General features: G+C 49.0%; 1 protein-coding gene across 1 annotated transcript in view; it reads right to left on the minus strand.

The window, feature by feature from the left end:
- LOC119404564 (metalloprotease TIKI1) overlaps positions 1-14,114 on the minus strand; it is a 118,838-nt gene that overhangs the window by 44,270 nt on the left and 60,454 nt on the right. The window contains exon 4 of the mRNA XM_037671110.2: positions 13,527-13,821. Within this exon, the coding sequence (XP_037527038.1) occupies positions 13,527-13,821 (295 nt within the window). The remainder of the gene's footprint in view (positions 1-13,526; positions 13,822-14,114) is intronic.

A 14,114-nucleotide genomic window follows, 5' to 3' on the forward strand; every position in this document is an offset into this window, starting at 1 on the left:
CGGTATTGAGCCTTTGTGCTCAGTGGAGCATGAAATCGACCGCCAGAAATTTCTCTCGGGCTTCTTTACGCGCCCGTCGGCATCTGGTACGTACTGGTGAAGCGGTCTCGCATTGGCTGCCGTTATTGTAAAAACTTGCACAAAACGGTTCCTTACAATACGAGCGTGCATTTTTAAAATCTCATTAAGTGCGGTATTAAACGACGGGTTGGCGATGGAAGAATAGAGAAGGGGTAGAGTGCTTTATGATTCTTTCTTTCTTTTCTGCCGTACCGCCTGATTCATAGACTTAACAAACAAGAGGTCAAATAAGCGCTGTCACTGATAAACAACCGCATTGAAAGCATGGAAGTGAATACTGTTGACTTAACCGGCGAATAATTAACGAACTTTGTCATAAATGTGGTACTATGACGTCGTTCAAGCTTTGCTCATCTTTTCGCGCATTCCACGGACATCGTGTTAAATTCACTGCTGTCATTACAGTTAATCCATACTACACATAAATACAAATAACAAACACGCCCAAGCTACCCTTGTAAATGTCGTTACAGGCCAGGTTTAGAAACAACCAAACGGTTAGTGTTGTTAAACAATAAGCGCTGCCAAATGATACACCCCTCTTTGTAATGCACACCATGGGCCCTAATACTATTTTTTTAAATGTGAATCTTTATATTTAACATTCAAGCTGAGGCGGGAAAGACATATTATAACTACGCTATAAAAAGTTTCAGAAGACCACTGAGGATGGTCTGAGCCGGTAAGATTGGATGAATAACAGGGCGGAAAGTGAGGGGGTTTATCCCCTCACTTTCCGTGGTTTATCCGCATATAAACTATGCGGATAAACCATGGTACCCAGGGGGAAAAAATGAACACAACTGTCAGACGCTGACAGGAACGTTGACGCGTCTTTATCATTACGTTTCTTCTTCCGCTAGCGCTCGCCCGTCTCCGCGCTTCAAAAAAAAAAATAAATAAATAAATAAAATAAAAATAAAAGCCAGAGTTCCTTATGAATTTGCCTAAGACGACTCGAATGCGCAAGCCGTCTTTTTTTTTTCTCAATCGATGTATTGATCCCCCCCCCCCCTCCATGATTTCTGCACCTAACGTGGTTTTGCACTGTCTCAAGGATCGGAGGCATCGCAAGCTTTCTGCACGCACCTGGTTTTGCGCTGCCTCCGTGATCGGCCCATCTTTGACCAAGAGAGGATGCCATGTGATGCCGTCATAATGCGACGTCCCGTTATGTGACGTCATGATGACGTCATCACGTGATGGTGATTTTTTTTTTCATCACTCGGGTTGACGCCGGCGCCGCGGGAAGGCGGTCGACGCCGACGGTAAATTTTCGCGTTTGATGATGCATCTAGGACTTTCGCTTTTAAAATGCTAGAAGACTAACGAGGATGATCTGAGCCGATAAGCTCAAGATTGGATAAGTGACAGGGCGGAAAGTGGGGAAAAAGAAACTATACGGATAAACCACAGTTCCTAGTGCAAAAAAAAAAAAAAACGTCAACACAGCTGTCAGACGTTGATAGGAACGTTGACGTGTCCCTATTATTAGATTTCTTCTTTTGCGAGCGCCCGCCCGTCTCCGCAGAATAAGATTGGGCTTCGAAAAGAATACTTTAGCCCCCACGAAGTGAGGAGACGTACGGGGGAGTGAAATCGGCCCATAGGGTGTCGGGGGTCCCTTTTCAAGACCGTGGCTCGCGCCACCCGCTGAAGGACGCGATGCGTCACACGGCTCGCGACGCAATGAATGCAGCATCGCATCGCATCGCATCGCATCCAAAGATTTGGAGAAAGTTGCGGCGCATTCGGGCGGACGAGGAGTCCTTCAGCATAGTAATAATAAAAAGAAAACATATGAAGGCGTCATCCAGCCGCGATCGTGAATTCCTCCTGGCCGCACCGGTATAGGGAAACGCGCGCAGGCATTTTTTTTCTAACTTTTTTTTTTCTACTGTGTCGAGCATTCGATCTTCTGCCGGCCACGATGGACGGTGACGTCGGCTCCGGCGGGCAACAAGCGACGCGAGACCCAGCCCGCATCCGTATACCGTTTTTGTCTCCATTCAACTGCGTGTTTCCTCGCGAGCTCGCTCCGTACTGAATAGTGTGTATGTTTAAAGGGGCAGTAAAAATAATAATAATAATTGGGGGGGGGGAGCTTTACGACCCAAAACCAAGATATGATTACGAGGGACGCCGTAGCGGAAGGCTTCTGAAATTACGACCTGCTGGGGCATATATGATGATCGGTCACGTACAATAAACAGTTCGTACACTGAGCGCTGTGTGTGGGGTGTGTTCTTGAGTGGAAGCGTGTGCGAATGTGAGTGTGTTTTTCAAGTGAATGCCAAGTTGCGCTAAGTATCTTCAATTATGGAGTTCTTTAACATGCGCCTAAATCTGACCACACGGGCCTCTAGCATTTTTGTCTCTACCGAAATACGGCTGCAGCGGACGGGATTCGATCCCGCGACCTTTCGGTCAGCACTCAAGCACCATAGCGACCAGCGACGCGTAAAGAGACACCAAAGAGAAAAAACGTTTTCTTTTTTTCACCCCCAGAAGGCTACCCTTTCACAATACCAGAATTGCCACTTAATTGTGCCGCGTAAAAGACTCTTGGTAAGCGAGCAAACGTGCAGAAATAAAATTCAGGTGGCTACGCCACCTTGAAGTTTCTGAAGAATTCACTCGGGGAAGCTGCCTGTCGTGCGAGCAGCGACTCGGTTTTAATCAGCGCGACTAGTAGGGCGGAAAATATGGTAAGCAGCGACGGAGAAGACGAAGCGGCGCCGCGTCTCCCCCGCAGTGTCGGGCTGTCTCGTGGTGGCGGTGCAATCTCTCAAGTGCGCGGTTGAAGAGAACCGGATAAAAAAAAAAAATCGAGGATAGGAAATTGAGCTCAGTCACGGTGGTTGGAGAGGTGCCAACGGATGAAGAAAAAAAAAAAAACGAACGCGGCCACGCCGAATGAACTCCAGCACGAGCGCCGGTCAGCATCTGCCGAAAGGAGGTACATGTATTTCGTTTGCTTTCAAAGAGCCCACGGCAGCAGCCCCTTTTTTGTGTGTGCGCGCATGCGCGAAATTCGGGGCACTACGAAGTTGCTAACTCTTTAAAGACTGAGCTTGGAATAGAGTCTCTTTTTAGCCTTCCTATATAGGCTAACGGCCCTTCCGCGTTTGCACAGAGTCTTGTTTGATCATTCACCGGTAACACCTTACTTTCCGACTTCTTTGTTGGCTTTGGGAACTATAAAATACGCCGATGGCGCTGTGCCGTTCTTTCTTCGCTACCGCTCCATTTCTTATTCGCCGTGACTTCGATTTTCATTACGGCCGATATAGCTCTCGCCGAAGCGTGACGGGCTGAGATCGATACGACAGAAATCGCAAAACGATTTCTGACCGAATCAATCAGCGAAGTTTATCAGCGCCGCAAGGTCGTTACTGGACGTCATACTGGTGGAACTGTTGCTTATGTCCTTTGATCTGGTTCATGACTAACTAGCTGCACTGACGGTCGGGGTATGCCCGACGGCGCATTGTGAAAGAAGGCTTATTCGGCACTGGCGCGAGAAGAAACGCAAGAAGAAAAATAGAAAAAGAGGAATATCTATCAACTGTAGCGCTAGGTTCGGCGCCTATTTTATGCAGGCTTAGACGATCAATATCAACTCTGAGCTCCCAGCTATCCGGTCTCTCTCTCTAGCTCATTTCCTAGCCATTGAATCATGCAGTCGTGCGGTATGTACGACGCTATGAGTTGTCGCGGAGTCTTGGGCTTCTCTTTTGATGGCATCGGCGAGAATTCACGATGAGTTTCGCTACGGCACGGCTGCCACACGTCGACAGTAGTGGTACTTAGCGTGGCGAATAACATCCGTGTGCGGTGGGGCGCACTATGTGTATGCCATTGCATAAACGAACTTAATCAAAGGATTGTACAGTAGCAGTGGGCTTGGAGACTCGCACTCCAAACTTCTTCCTAAAATTGTGGTTCTTTTCTCGGTCGATCGTATTATTCCCCGCCCCCTCCTCCCTTGAAAGCTTTCTGCGTCCAACGTGGTTTTGCACTGTGCCCGGGATGGGAGGCATTGAAAGCTTTCTTCACCTCCCATGGTTCTGCAGTCCCTCCGTGATCGACCCACCTTTGACCAAGCGACGCCTGTGATGTCGTGATGGCGTCGTATGGTGACGTCATCAGCTGTAGATCGTTTTTGCATCACTCGTGTTGACGCCGCCGACTTTTCGCGTTTGATGAGGCATCTAAGACTTTCGCCTTCAAATATCCTACGTCGCATTCTCTCAGCATGTAAGACCTAAGTACAGCGGGGAAGGCTGCGAGGGCTATGCACTCATCATGACGCCGGCAGAACCGGCTGCGCGCATGCGATTTGGCCGTGTAGTCGCCTGCCTGCAGCCAAATATAAATGCATGGAAGTACAAACGAAAGCTTTTTTTTTTCATTTTCTCCTACTTCTGCGGATTCGGCGCCTCTGACCGGATATGAGTGGGCTGCGGCCATCATCTGGCCGACTGAGAGAAATGGCCCCTTCGGCTTCTCGCCATTCACCGCGCGCTTTCTTGCTACACCGGAAGCACCCTGCGAAGTGCTGTGGCTTTGATGTTGGGCAGCGAATTTGTTGAGACTTCGCTACGCCATGTTGTTCCTGTCGTTATCAGAACATTTGGTCCATGCACAGCGTGAGGGGTTGGCCAAGAACCGGCCATCAGTAACAGAAACATTGTTAGAAGTTCGTATGAGACCTAAGTAAAAAAAAAAGTGGGATGGGGAGGGAGGGAACCGTATCAGTCACATTGGGTTTCCAGAAATTCCTCTGAAACGGGAAACCAAGCGATTTATTGGCGATTAAATTAAAGAAAGGGTTACATATCTTAAAATGACTCAGATTTCACTACAGTAATGGAATCATACATAGTAGCTGCAGAAAATTTTGTGAATGCCCTTTTAACTCGAGAACTCCATGACCTCCTACCGAAGCGTCCGATATTTGAGCAATAGATCTAACGCGATGGCCGCATCACCAACCGTCCTCTTGAGGCTTTAAGCAGATTTATTTATTCTATAGCACTGTGAGCTATAAAGTGCCATGTTAAATACCCATCAAGCCTTCGGCATCGCGTGCTAGGTTGTTTTACAGTCATTGCGTGGTATACTACGTGGGTAGACGCGGGCGCGAGTCTAAGCACGCGTGAATAGATAATGAAATAAATGAGACGCCGGTGCTTAACTTCTCGCGTATCGAGGATGTCATGTGAAGCTCGAAGATTTGGCTCCCACCCGCGACAATATTGTTCGTTTCCTCTATAACTCTTCTTTACAAAACTCACAGGGTCCCTTAGGCATTCACGCAAGACGACTCGAAGGCGAGAGCCATATTCTTTTTCTTCTAAGTCGAATTAGTCGATGTATTTATCCTGCCCCGCCACCCTTCGAAAGCTTTCTATACCTAACGCGAGTTTTGCACTGCCTCCAAGATCGGAGGCACGTCACCTGGTTTTGCATTGCCTCCGTGATTGGACCACCTTTGACCAAGCTACGATATCATGGGATGACGTCATCATGCGACGTTACTCACGTGAAGCCACAGTGACGTAATATTGGCGTCACGAATTATGGCGATTTGTGACGTCATATGGTCACGTCATCTTGTGCATAGAGTTTCCTACAACACTTACTAGAGGGAACTCTGGCGCTAGTGTCTATGGGAGCTGCAACGCATGACGCTTCAGCCAGCATGGGAATGATGGGTAGTACACAAATTTGTCTAAACTTCGTACTTTCGGCTCCGTTTGGCTCCGCGTCGGCTGCATCCGCTTTGTCGCAAAACGAAGTTCAGCAAAAGTCAGCAGTTTCACATCACCACTTTAACTTCTTTAGGCTCAGCGCTTCAAATCTGGTCACGAAGTTCACAACGATCCATTCTTTTATCCGAAAGAAAACTAAAACATAGCAATAAACAAAGCCACAAGTACGTTTGAAGCCGCAAGCACGAAGACTAGGCAAATTTGTGTACTACCCATCATTCCCATGGTAGCTGAACGATCGCAGCGCCAGAGTCCCCTCTAGTTAATTTTAGGAAACTGTATGATCTTGTGATGACGATGTTTTGCATCACTCATCCCAGACGCCGCGGGATGCCGGCGGTCGAATTTCGCGTTTGATGAGGCATTTAAGGCTTTCGCCTTTAAAAAAAAAGTTCAAATTCGAAACATATTATGAATGTATACGAATTTTTTTTTTGTTTTACTTAGGTGTCAGAACATGGGAAGGAGGGCTAAGTTAGAGCGCGGTATATTGAAGTAATATCGAATCAACACACAGGAAATGAAAGAAAAAGAAAAGAAAGAAAGAAACGGAAGCAATATCTACACGAAATTTGTTGTGCACGCGGGGTTGACAACCCTTTCGCTTACGAATGTTAATAAACAAACATTTCATTTCACCCATGTTTGCTTTGGCTTCTTATGATCCTTATTAAAGAGCAAGCTTCCTCGGTTCTCCTGTTCTTCGCGTCCGACGCCATAGTCCACAAATCACCACAAATCAATGAAAGATTATCTTTCATAAGGGCTCTTTGCCATCGGGAGGCCACCTTCGCATATTGTACACGTTTGGCATCAGCAGGGACTGTAAACGGCTCTTACAAACAGTTGTGGCGTGAGAGGTTTTTGGTAAACACGGGGCCTATACTTTTCTGTTTCGTTTCTGGAAGATGTATACACACCTCCATCTTCGCCAAGAGCTGAATCTTTCCGGCTTGCTTGCATGACTCATGCCGAGCAAGCGAAGGAACTTGATCAAGGGCTCGTTTTCTTTGTTACGTACAACCTAATCAAGCCAAGGAAAGTAAAGGGGCATTATTTGTAGTTTTTAGCTGTAATCTGGACATTAGGATATAAATGTAAAGTGACCGAATCTACAACCTTCGGACAACGCGTCCGACGCTCTACCAATTCAGAACCGCGTTATCAGAAGGTTTCAGGTTCGGTCCCTACCAGCGGAAAGTTGTCTTTTCGTCCACTTTAACTTCTTTACATTTATATCCTAATGACCGCATTACTGCTGATAACTACAAATAATGGCTCTATACTTTCACTAGCTTCATTGTTCATTGATTTCATGAGGCTGTAGAAGCTGAGCGAATAGTGACAACGGTTCTGCAAGTGGCAAAAAGCCGCTTGCAACATTGTCGCCAGCGCACTTCACGCTTTGGCCCAACCGTGGATGACCGAAGGCCCTCAATCCCGGCGGCATGTTTCCATCACCTCGCTTGCGAGACCTGACATTCGGCACGTTTTTGTGCGTGTATCCACAGCAGCGATGCAGCGGTGGAGGGCAGCGACAGCAATATACGTCCGCTCGGCGTGCCCACAAATCCTCCCCTACTTCAAGCGTTCTCGCCTCAAGCGCCGAGAGCCCCGGCAGTCCGTTCCCAGAGGATTTGGGGGCGGAGGAGTGTCGGGAATGCACCGATTTGCGCGGGAAAAAAGCGCCACTCTATCTGCCAATGTGTCCCACATAGGCAGGGAATTCCGTCTCTCCGGGCATGGCCGTTACCGGGAGTGCGAGCGCGGGACTGGGTGACAAGCACTCGGACCCAATTTGTACTCGCGCGTGGACGCGTGCCACACCGGTCAGCTCTCTGCGTGGTCTTGTTTGCCTTTCTGTTTCCGAGGCTCTTGAAGGGGCCGCAGAGGCTCCCCCGAGTCTTCGAGCGGAATCTAGGGGACGAAAGCGGCTTAGCGCGCGACCGCTCCGTTCTCGCTGCCTGCGCACTCCGCGCGAACGACGCCAGTGAGGGAAAAAAAATGGGGGGGGGGGGGGGGGTGAGGCAGAGGGTTGGGGAGGGGGGGGGGGGTTGTACACCTTCTATTTCGTTCTTTTTTCCATCAACGATGCCTGAATAGCGATGCCGATAGCTGTCGGGTGAAGCAAAGGGCCTCGCGTCATATAGAACCAAGGAAGCAGCTTTTCTTTTTCTTTCTTTCTTTTTTTTTCGCATGACAGGCGCCTGTCATATGGGCTTCGACAATCGGCTTTCAGACAGCCGCGAGGAGACCTCGAAAGGGGCAGTCGATATTGCATAGTCTCCGCAAAATATCCCTCGCCACCGGTGGTGATCTGTAAGTAACAATACTAACATTCGAATAAGCTATCGCAAATCTAGCAAATATCGCTCTGTTCTGTCCTGCTTTGTTGTGTACTGTTATTTTCTAACTTCCTTGCTATGGACAGATTGAGGTATATAGCAGCTCCGCTACTAAATTTCTCTGTGTTCTCCAGCACACGTACACATACACAAAAATCGCTACCCTAAATTAATTTTTTAAAGTAAGGAAATCAATTAGGAAACGTGAACAAACGAAGGAAATAACGTGTCAATGAACAGTTCGACGCCAAAGGTTCACTTTGACACTAGAACTTTCACAAGCACACATTTCTGTTGAGTTGTGTCCAGCAGCGAGCGAGTGAGCCAAAGCAGTCGCTTTCGATCAAGGCGACCATTTGCGACTAACTCGGTCGCGCGACCGGTGCTGTAGTCGCACGTGTGGGCGAGGCTAAACACCAAGATGCGAAGAAGGTTCGGCATGTGTAGACTCGAACATATCTCGTTAGATCTGCGACAACGTGTGTGTAATATATATATATATATATAATGTCGTGTTGTCACTTATTACACTACAAAATGGAGGAATAGGAGTGTGTGTTGTTGCTAGAACACTGTAGTTGTTGCGAATGACGCAACTGGCAAACGCAAGCGAAGAATGCTTTGCTTTATTTAATGAGCGAATGCTATCGAAATCGTCAGTCCTTGGCTCGCTGTCCCATTCGGACTTTCCTTTCGTTGCGGAATCTGTGACCGCATCGCGTTCTGGCTTCACACATCGGTTGACAGGCACCAGTAAATGGTCGTTTCCCTAGCAGCGGGTGCGTCGAGGGTCTTCAGTTGCCTCCATACCAGACACGCATCCCCTCCCAGACGCTGCTGTCGGCACGAGATAGCGTTGGGCGTCACCAAACCGAAAGAGCGTGTATAGCGAGTCGCGGGCCTGCGACAAGCCAGACGAATCCCAGGTGACCAATACGAGCCCTGAAAGCGGTGCGCCAACCTTATGCAGCGGGAGTTCTAAGCTTTCATTTGTGGGGCAGGTTGCGCCACTCCTTTGCGAAAACAAGCTCGGGAATTAAAGTCCGTGGTAAATGAGGTCGCCTCTCTAAATACGAAAGCAACACAGCGTAGGAATGTCAGTGGCTGCGTTAAAGGGGTCATGAAGCACCCCTTGGGCTGATTGAAAAAACACATCCTGCGGAAAGCTGACACGGCTATGAACTGCTCTGCCAAATATTACAGTCGTGCGCGCCGCGTAATGGCCACAAGCGGAGCGCGAAGTTGCCGTTTCCCCAGGCACCCTCTTTTCAAACAGAGGCCGGTTCTCACTCTCGTCGGTGGGCGGGGCGTCTGTCCGCTGTACGTAGCAAGAGACATAGCATGCTTATTGGCCGATAGCCGACGTAAATCGAGAGCGGCGTTCGGATCAGATGCGCTTCTTGCCGCGGGGTGCCGCCACTTGCCGGCGCCGCACTCCTCAGTACACGGTAGCCGCACTCGCGCAAGCGAATCACAGCGGGAGAGCGATCGCGTTTCATGACGCGCGCTGGCGTAACTTCTTTCCCCCATGCCATCCCTCCCTGTCTAGCTTCCAGTGCGCTCGCCGGCACGAGAAAAGAGAGAAAGCGCTGGGAGCGTGCGCCAAACCCCCGTAACTCCGCTGATTCTTGACGGATTCGAGAAATTTTTGCGGCAATCGATTCGGGAGGCAGTACACTCCGATACTGAGGCCACTAGATCATTACTTGGAAAAGTGGTTCATGACCCCTTTAAGAGAGAGAAAGGAAAGAAAGAAAACAAAGCCTGAAAGCAGGGGATCTTGACTGGTAGGTTTCTTCTTTCCTTTATTTCCTGCTTTTGTCAAGAAAAACGTGACATAAGGATTCATATATTTGAATTCTACACTTCACAACATACTTAAATGCACATTCTGAAAAACGAAACCGACATCTTGTCCCGTATAGGTAAGTTAGTAATATTTGACTGTCAGCAGTTTTTCAATCATGGGCATCCAATCGGGTGGCTCTATAAGTCCACGTAAGACATCTCTAATGCACAATAGATATTCATAAAGGTATATCTTGGCAGGCTTCGCACCTTCATGCTTGTGCTTGATAACCATTCTGGTCAATATATCCATCTTGACAGCGATGTTAACCACGAAACCATCTGGATGGCTACGCTACGCTGAGCTAATGAAGAAAGGAGAACAGACAGGCGATAATGGGAGTGGGAAAGGTTGTGTGCGGTGAATAAAGACGCGCGTGTGGGACTGCACCACTTAGAGAAAGGTGGTGAGCTGACCAGGTTGCAGCTGGTTTGCTACAGACCGAAAAAGAGACGCACAAGCTTTCTTTGTTCGTGTGCTTGTTCGTGGTGAGCGCAAAGTGAACTTAGCGCTAAGTAAAACTCAGACTTGTCTTCCGGGCTTAACTTATGCCATGAAGCGTTCATAGCACAACTAATATGATGGTCGCTGAGTTCTGTTGTCTTGGGGAAGAAGTCCACACAAAGCGCAGACGTTAGTCAAAGCCGTGGTCTCAGCATATTGTCTTCTGAGGTTACGTTGAAGTTGTTGCTAGAGCTTCCGAGCTGCGTTAAAGCCGCAATACCTTTCTTTCCCTTTAACGTGCATCATTTTCAAAAACCCAGACTATCAATTGTGAACGGAACCGTCCCTCCCCAGACACCAATGAGGACGAAGTGAACCTGGCCAAATGCAGTGCGATAAGTATAGTGTCTAATCTGTTCCTGCCACCAGCTTCTTTCTCAGCGCATGCAATGTATACGGGAAATGATACGTTCCTCCAAACACCTACTAATAGTTGCTATAGGCTCGACTATGTGCCGTCCATACGCACAGTATCTACTAGAGGCCAGCAACACAGACAACATACCCACTCATACGGCTACTGCTCATTTCGAAAGTTCTGGCGATCTAAACCAGTCTCATCAAAGCGAGCACTCTCGATCAATGCCTTAGAAGTTTGAAATTCGTTTGTTTTACGCACTTGTACGCAAGACTCCGGCATATAGGCGTGTTGAAAGCATGCGCTTGAAATGTATTCGAACTTAGTTTTGTTCATTGCAGCTCGCACTCGTAGAAATCATGTGCTCGTGCACTGCATACCTTTACGTCAAGTAGTAGAGGCACTGCGGTTCGCACATACGTAATAATGATGTAGAAATGACTACTTGCTGCCCGTTTGACAGGCGTGGACTTTGTAGCACCCGTCTGGATGTTTATTTTCATCATAGATTGCAGTCTACTTCATGTGTGAGAGTCGCAGTCAAACCGTACACTGTATCAGTACGCAGTTTGAAACCTGCTGGGTATATGCGCGGTGAACGCTGCTATACGTGAGAGCGTAATATTTGTCGTCTATTTCCTTCTTGTATTCTTTTCCTCCCCTCCCCGGGTGTGGGGTAGCAAACCGGGTGCAACCTGGTTAACCTCCCTGGCTTTCCTTTGCCTCGTTCTCTCTCTCACTTTCCAATTTTATTATAGTTTCCCCGAATGCAAAAATCGGTAGGTTTCCTCGAAGATAGAAGAAGGTAGGAAAACTACGTAAAAACCGGAAATAACGTTGGGTGAAATTACGTATATACCTTCGAGGGTTGTTCAGCGAGAATTCCGGCGCGCCATCGGCTAAATCATTTGTAGCCGCAGTTTACAAATTACCTCGATAAGTGTTTGGACTAATTGTGCTCTCCATTCATAGTGTGCAACATCGTCAAAAAAGGTAATCATTTATACGTTGGTTGCCGCGTATATTTTCCTCGCTGGCACGTAATCTCATTACCGCGCGTCGTGCCTCGATGAACTGCGCCACAACGGCGATGAGCGACGACGGCGCGACTACCAAGGCGACAGGAGACGCCAAGAGCGCCGTCTCTGTAGGCTCGTGCAGCGCCCCATCGCGCCGGCGGGCGCTAATCCGGCCGGCTGCCACGCCCTCTCAGGGAACAGAGCACACAAGCTCTCTGCTAATCCGCGACGAGATCGTGAACGCTCCGTCTGGGAGCCACCGCGGTGCCAACTACTGCAAACAACTGACGTCCTGCAGAGATTTCATGCCTTGCTTCGCATCGGCATGCTCTGAGCGTCGCTGCACAGCACCGGCGGGAGACGTGAACGAGATGGAGGTTGTAGTGAGAGCATGGGCGTGCTTACGTTACCCCCCCCCCCCCCCCAGCCCGGGTGCTATACCTTGCTTTCGTTACGTTTTTTCGCGCGCTGTTTCTGGCTGGTCGTTTGCAGTCAGTTTGCGCAACAGCGCTGCTTTTACCGCTTTTTTTTTTCGCACGTCCGTGCACGGACGTAGTCGCGGCGAGCACCTTCGAGCGCTCGTTAGCCGGGTTTCGCCAGACAGCCCGTCAGTCTCGGTTTGTTTTGCGCACTCCCCGTGCCCTGTGAGAGGCTTTCCAGTTTCTTTCACTTACATTTCCCACCTCTTCCCGTTCATTTGTTGCTTTTGTTTTTGTTTACATTGCATCTTTGTTTATGGATCTCGTATTTGTGTATAGCATTCAGTTGAAAGTAGGCGCTGGTGTCGTTCCCTTACCTATCCCTGTCTTAGTCTGCGCTTATGTTTTTAACAATGTACGAGTCATTCAATCAAATCAAGAAGAAGATGGTCATTGAGAGTAACAGACTGGATTCCAAGAGAAGGCAAGCGCGCGAGGAGGACGCAGAGAGCTAGATGGGCAGATGAGAATAAAAAGTTTGCGGGGATAACGTGGCAGCAGCAAGCACAGGACCGTGTTGCATGGCGGGACATGAGAGAGGCCTTTGCCCTACAGTGAACGTGTAGTCAGGCTGATGATGATGTTGCTGATGTATAGCATTCCATTTGTGCAGTTGTACAGCGTTGAAGAGGCTCGGTGATGCGTCTCTTGTCTATCAATAGAGAGCTTTAGTGCCGGGAACCTGTAGCCGTTGGGTCCTCAAGCTCTTACATTCTTTTGTACTCTCCCCGCCTTCTGTTCGCGAGTCGCCCGCAGAGTAGAAAAGAACGACCTTGGATATGCAGATACAGAGTGTTAATGCCCCCGTAGTTTTGGATACGCAAGCCGTTAGGGGTCTGTGGCACTAAAACTCTCTAATAAGCGCGTAATGCAGCTCCATTCGCGCTATTGCCATGCAGCATTAGTATAGGTATTATGCAGTGGACACCTTTGGACGCTCTAAACACGCGTTACATTCGACGAGCTGAAAAGACACAGAGGCGATGAAAGCGGCAGCGGATGTCGCGTGGTGCAACTTGATCCCTCCTAATGGAGAGCCCTGCGAACGGCTATCTAGCCATATGCCCTCCTGCATATACTTACAGCTGTGTGTGGCGGCTGTTGTCAAACTTACCTGGCTGCCGTTGAGTCCGTTGAGGGGCAGGCACTGCTCGTGCACCTGCTCGACGGCGCCGGTGCGCTTGGCCAGGCGCTGTGCCTCCTGCGCCAGGAAGAGGTCGAGCACGGGCACGCCGCGGGCGCGCACGTCTCCCTCGGTGAGCGAGTCGACCATGAGGAGCACCCAGATGGGCCGCTTGCGCTCCCAGTCACCCGTGATGGCGTGGAACAGGTAGTCGGCGTACAGGCCGCGACCACGCTGGTCGGCAGTCATCCACGACGACATTTTGGCACGAACGTAGTCCAAATGCCTGCGGCGAGGCCGTGTGAATAGTATTCTTTAACGTCCTCGTGGCCGCCATCTTGGAGCACTTTGAGAAGATGTGTGCGAAAAAAGAACGTAATAGCCCGCTGATATATAAATTGTATGCAGCGATAATACGCTGCCCAGCTAAGCCAGGGCCGCTGGGCAGCTATGGGAACATGTGATTAATTATTACTTCTTCGTGCTTGTTCTTATTATACCCACCTGATTTCTGAAAACACCTTCAACAATTACACACTGTTCGCTACATTTGTGCGAAGCACCCATTCGGTTTTCGAT

This window comes from Rhipicephalus sanguineus, chromosome 9 (assembly GCF_013339695.2).
Source record: "Rhipicephalus sanguineus isolate Rsan-2018 chromosome 9, BIME_Rsan_1.4, whole genome shotgun sequence".
NCBI classification, from domain to species: Eukaryota; Metazoa; Arthropoda; class Arachnida; order Ixodida; family Ixodidae; genus Rhipicephalus; species Rhipicephalus sanguineus.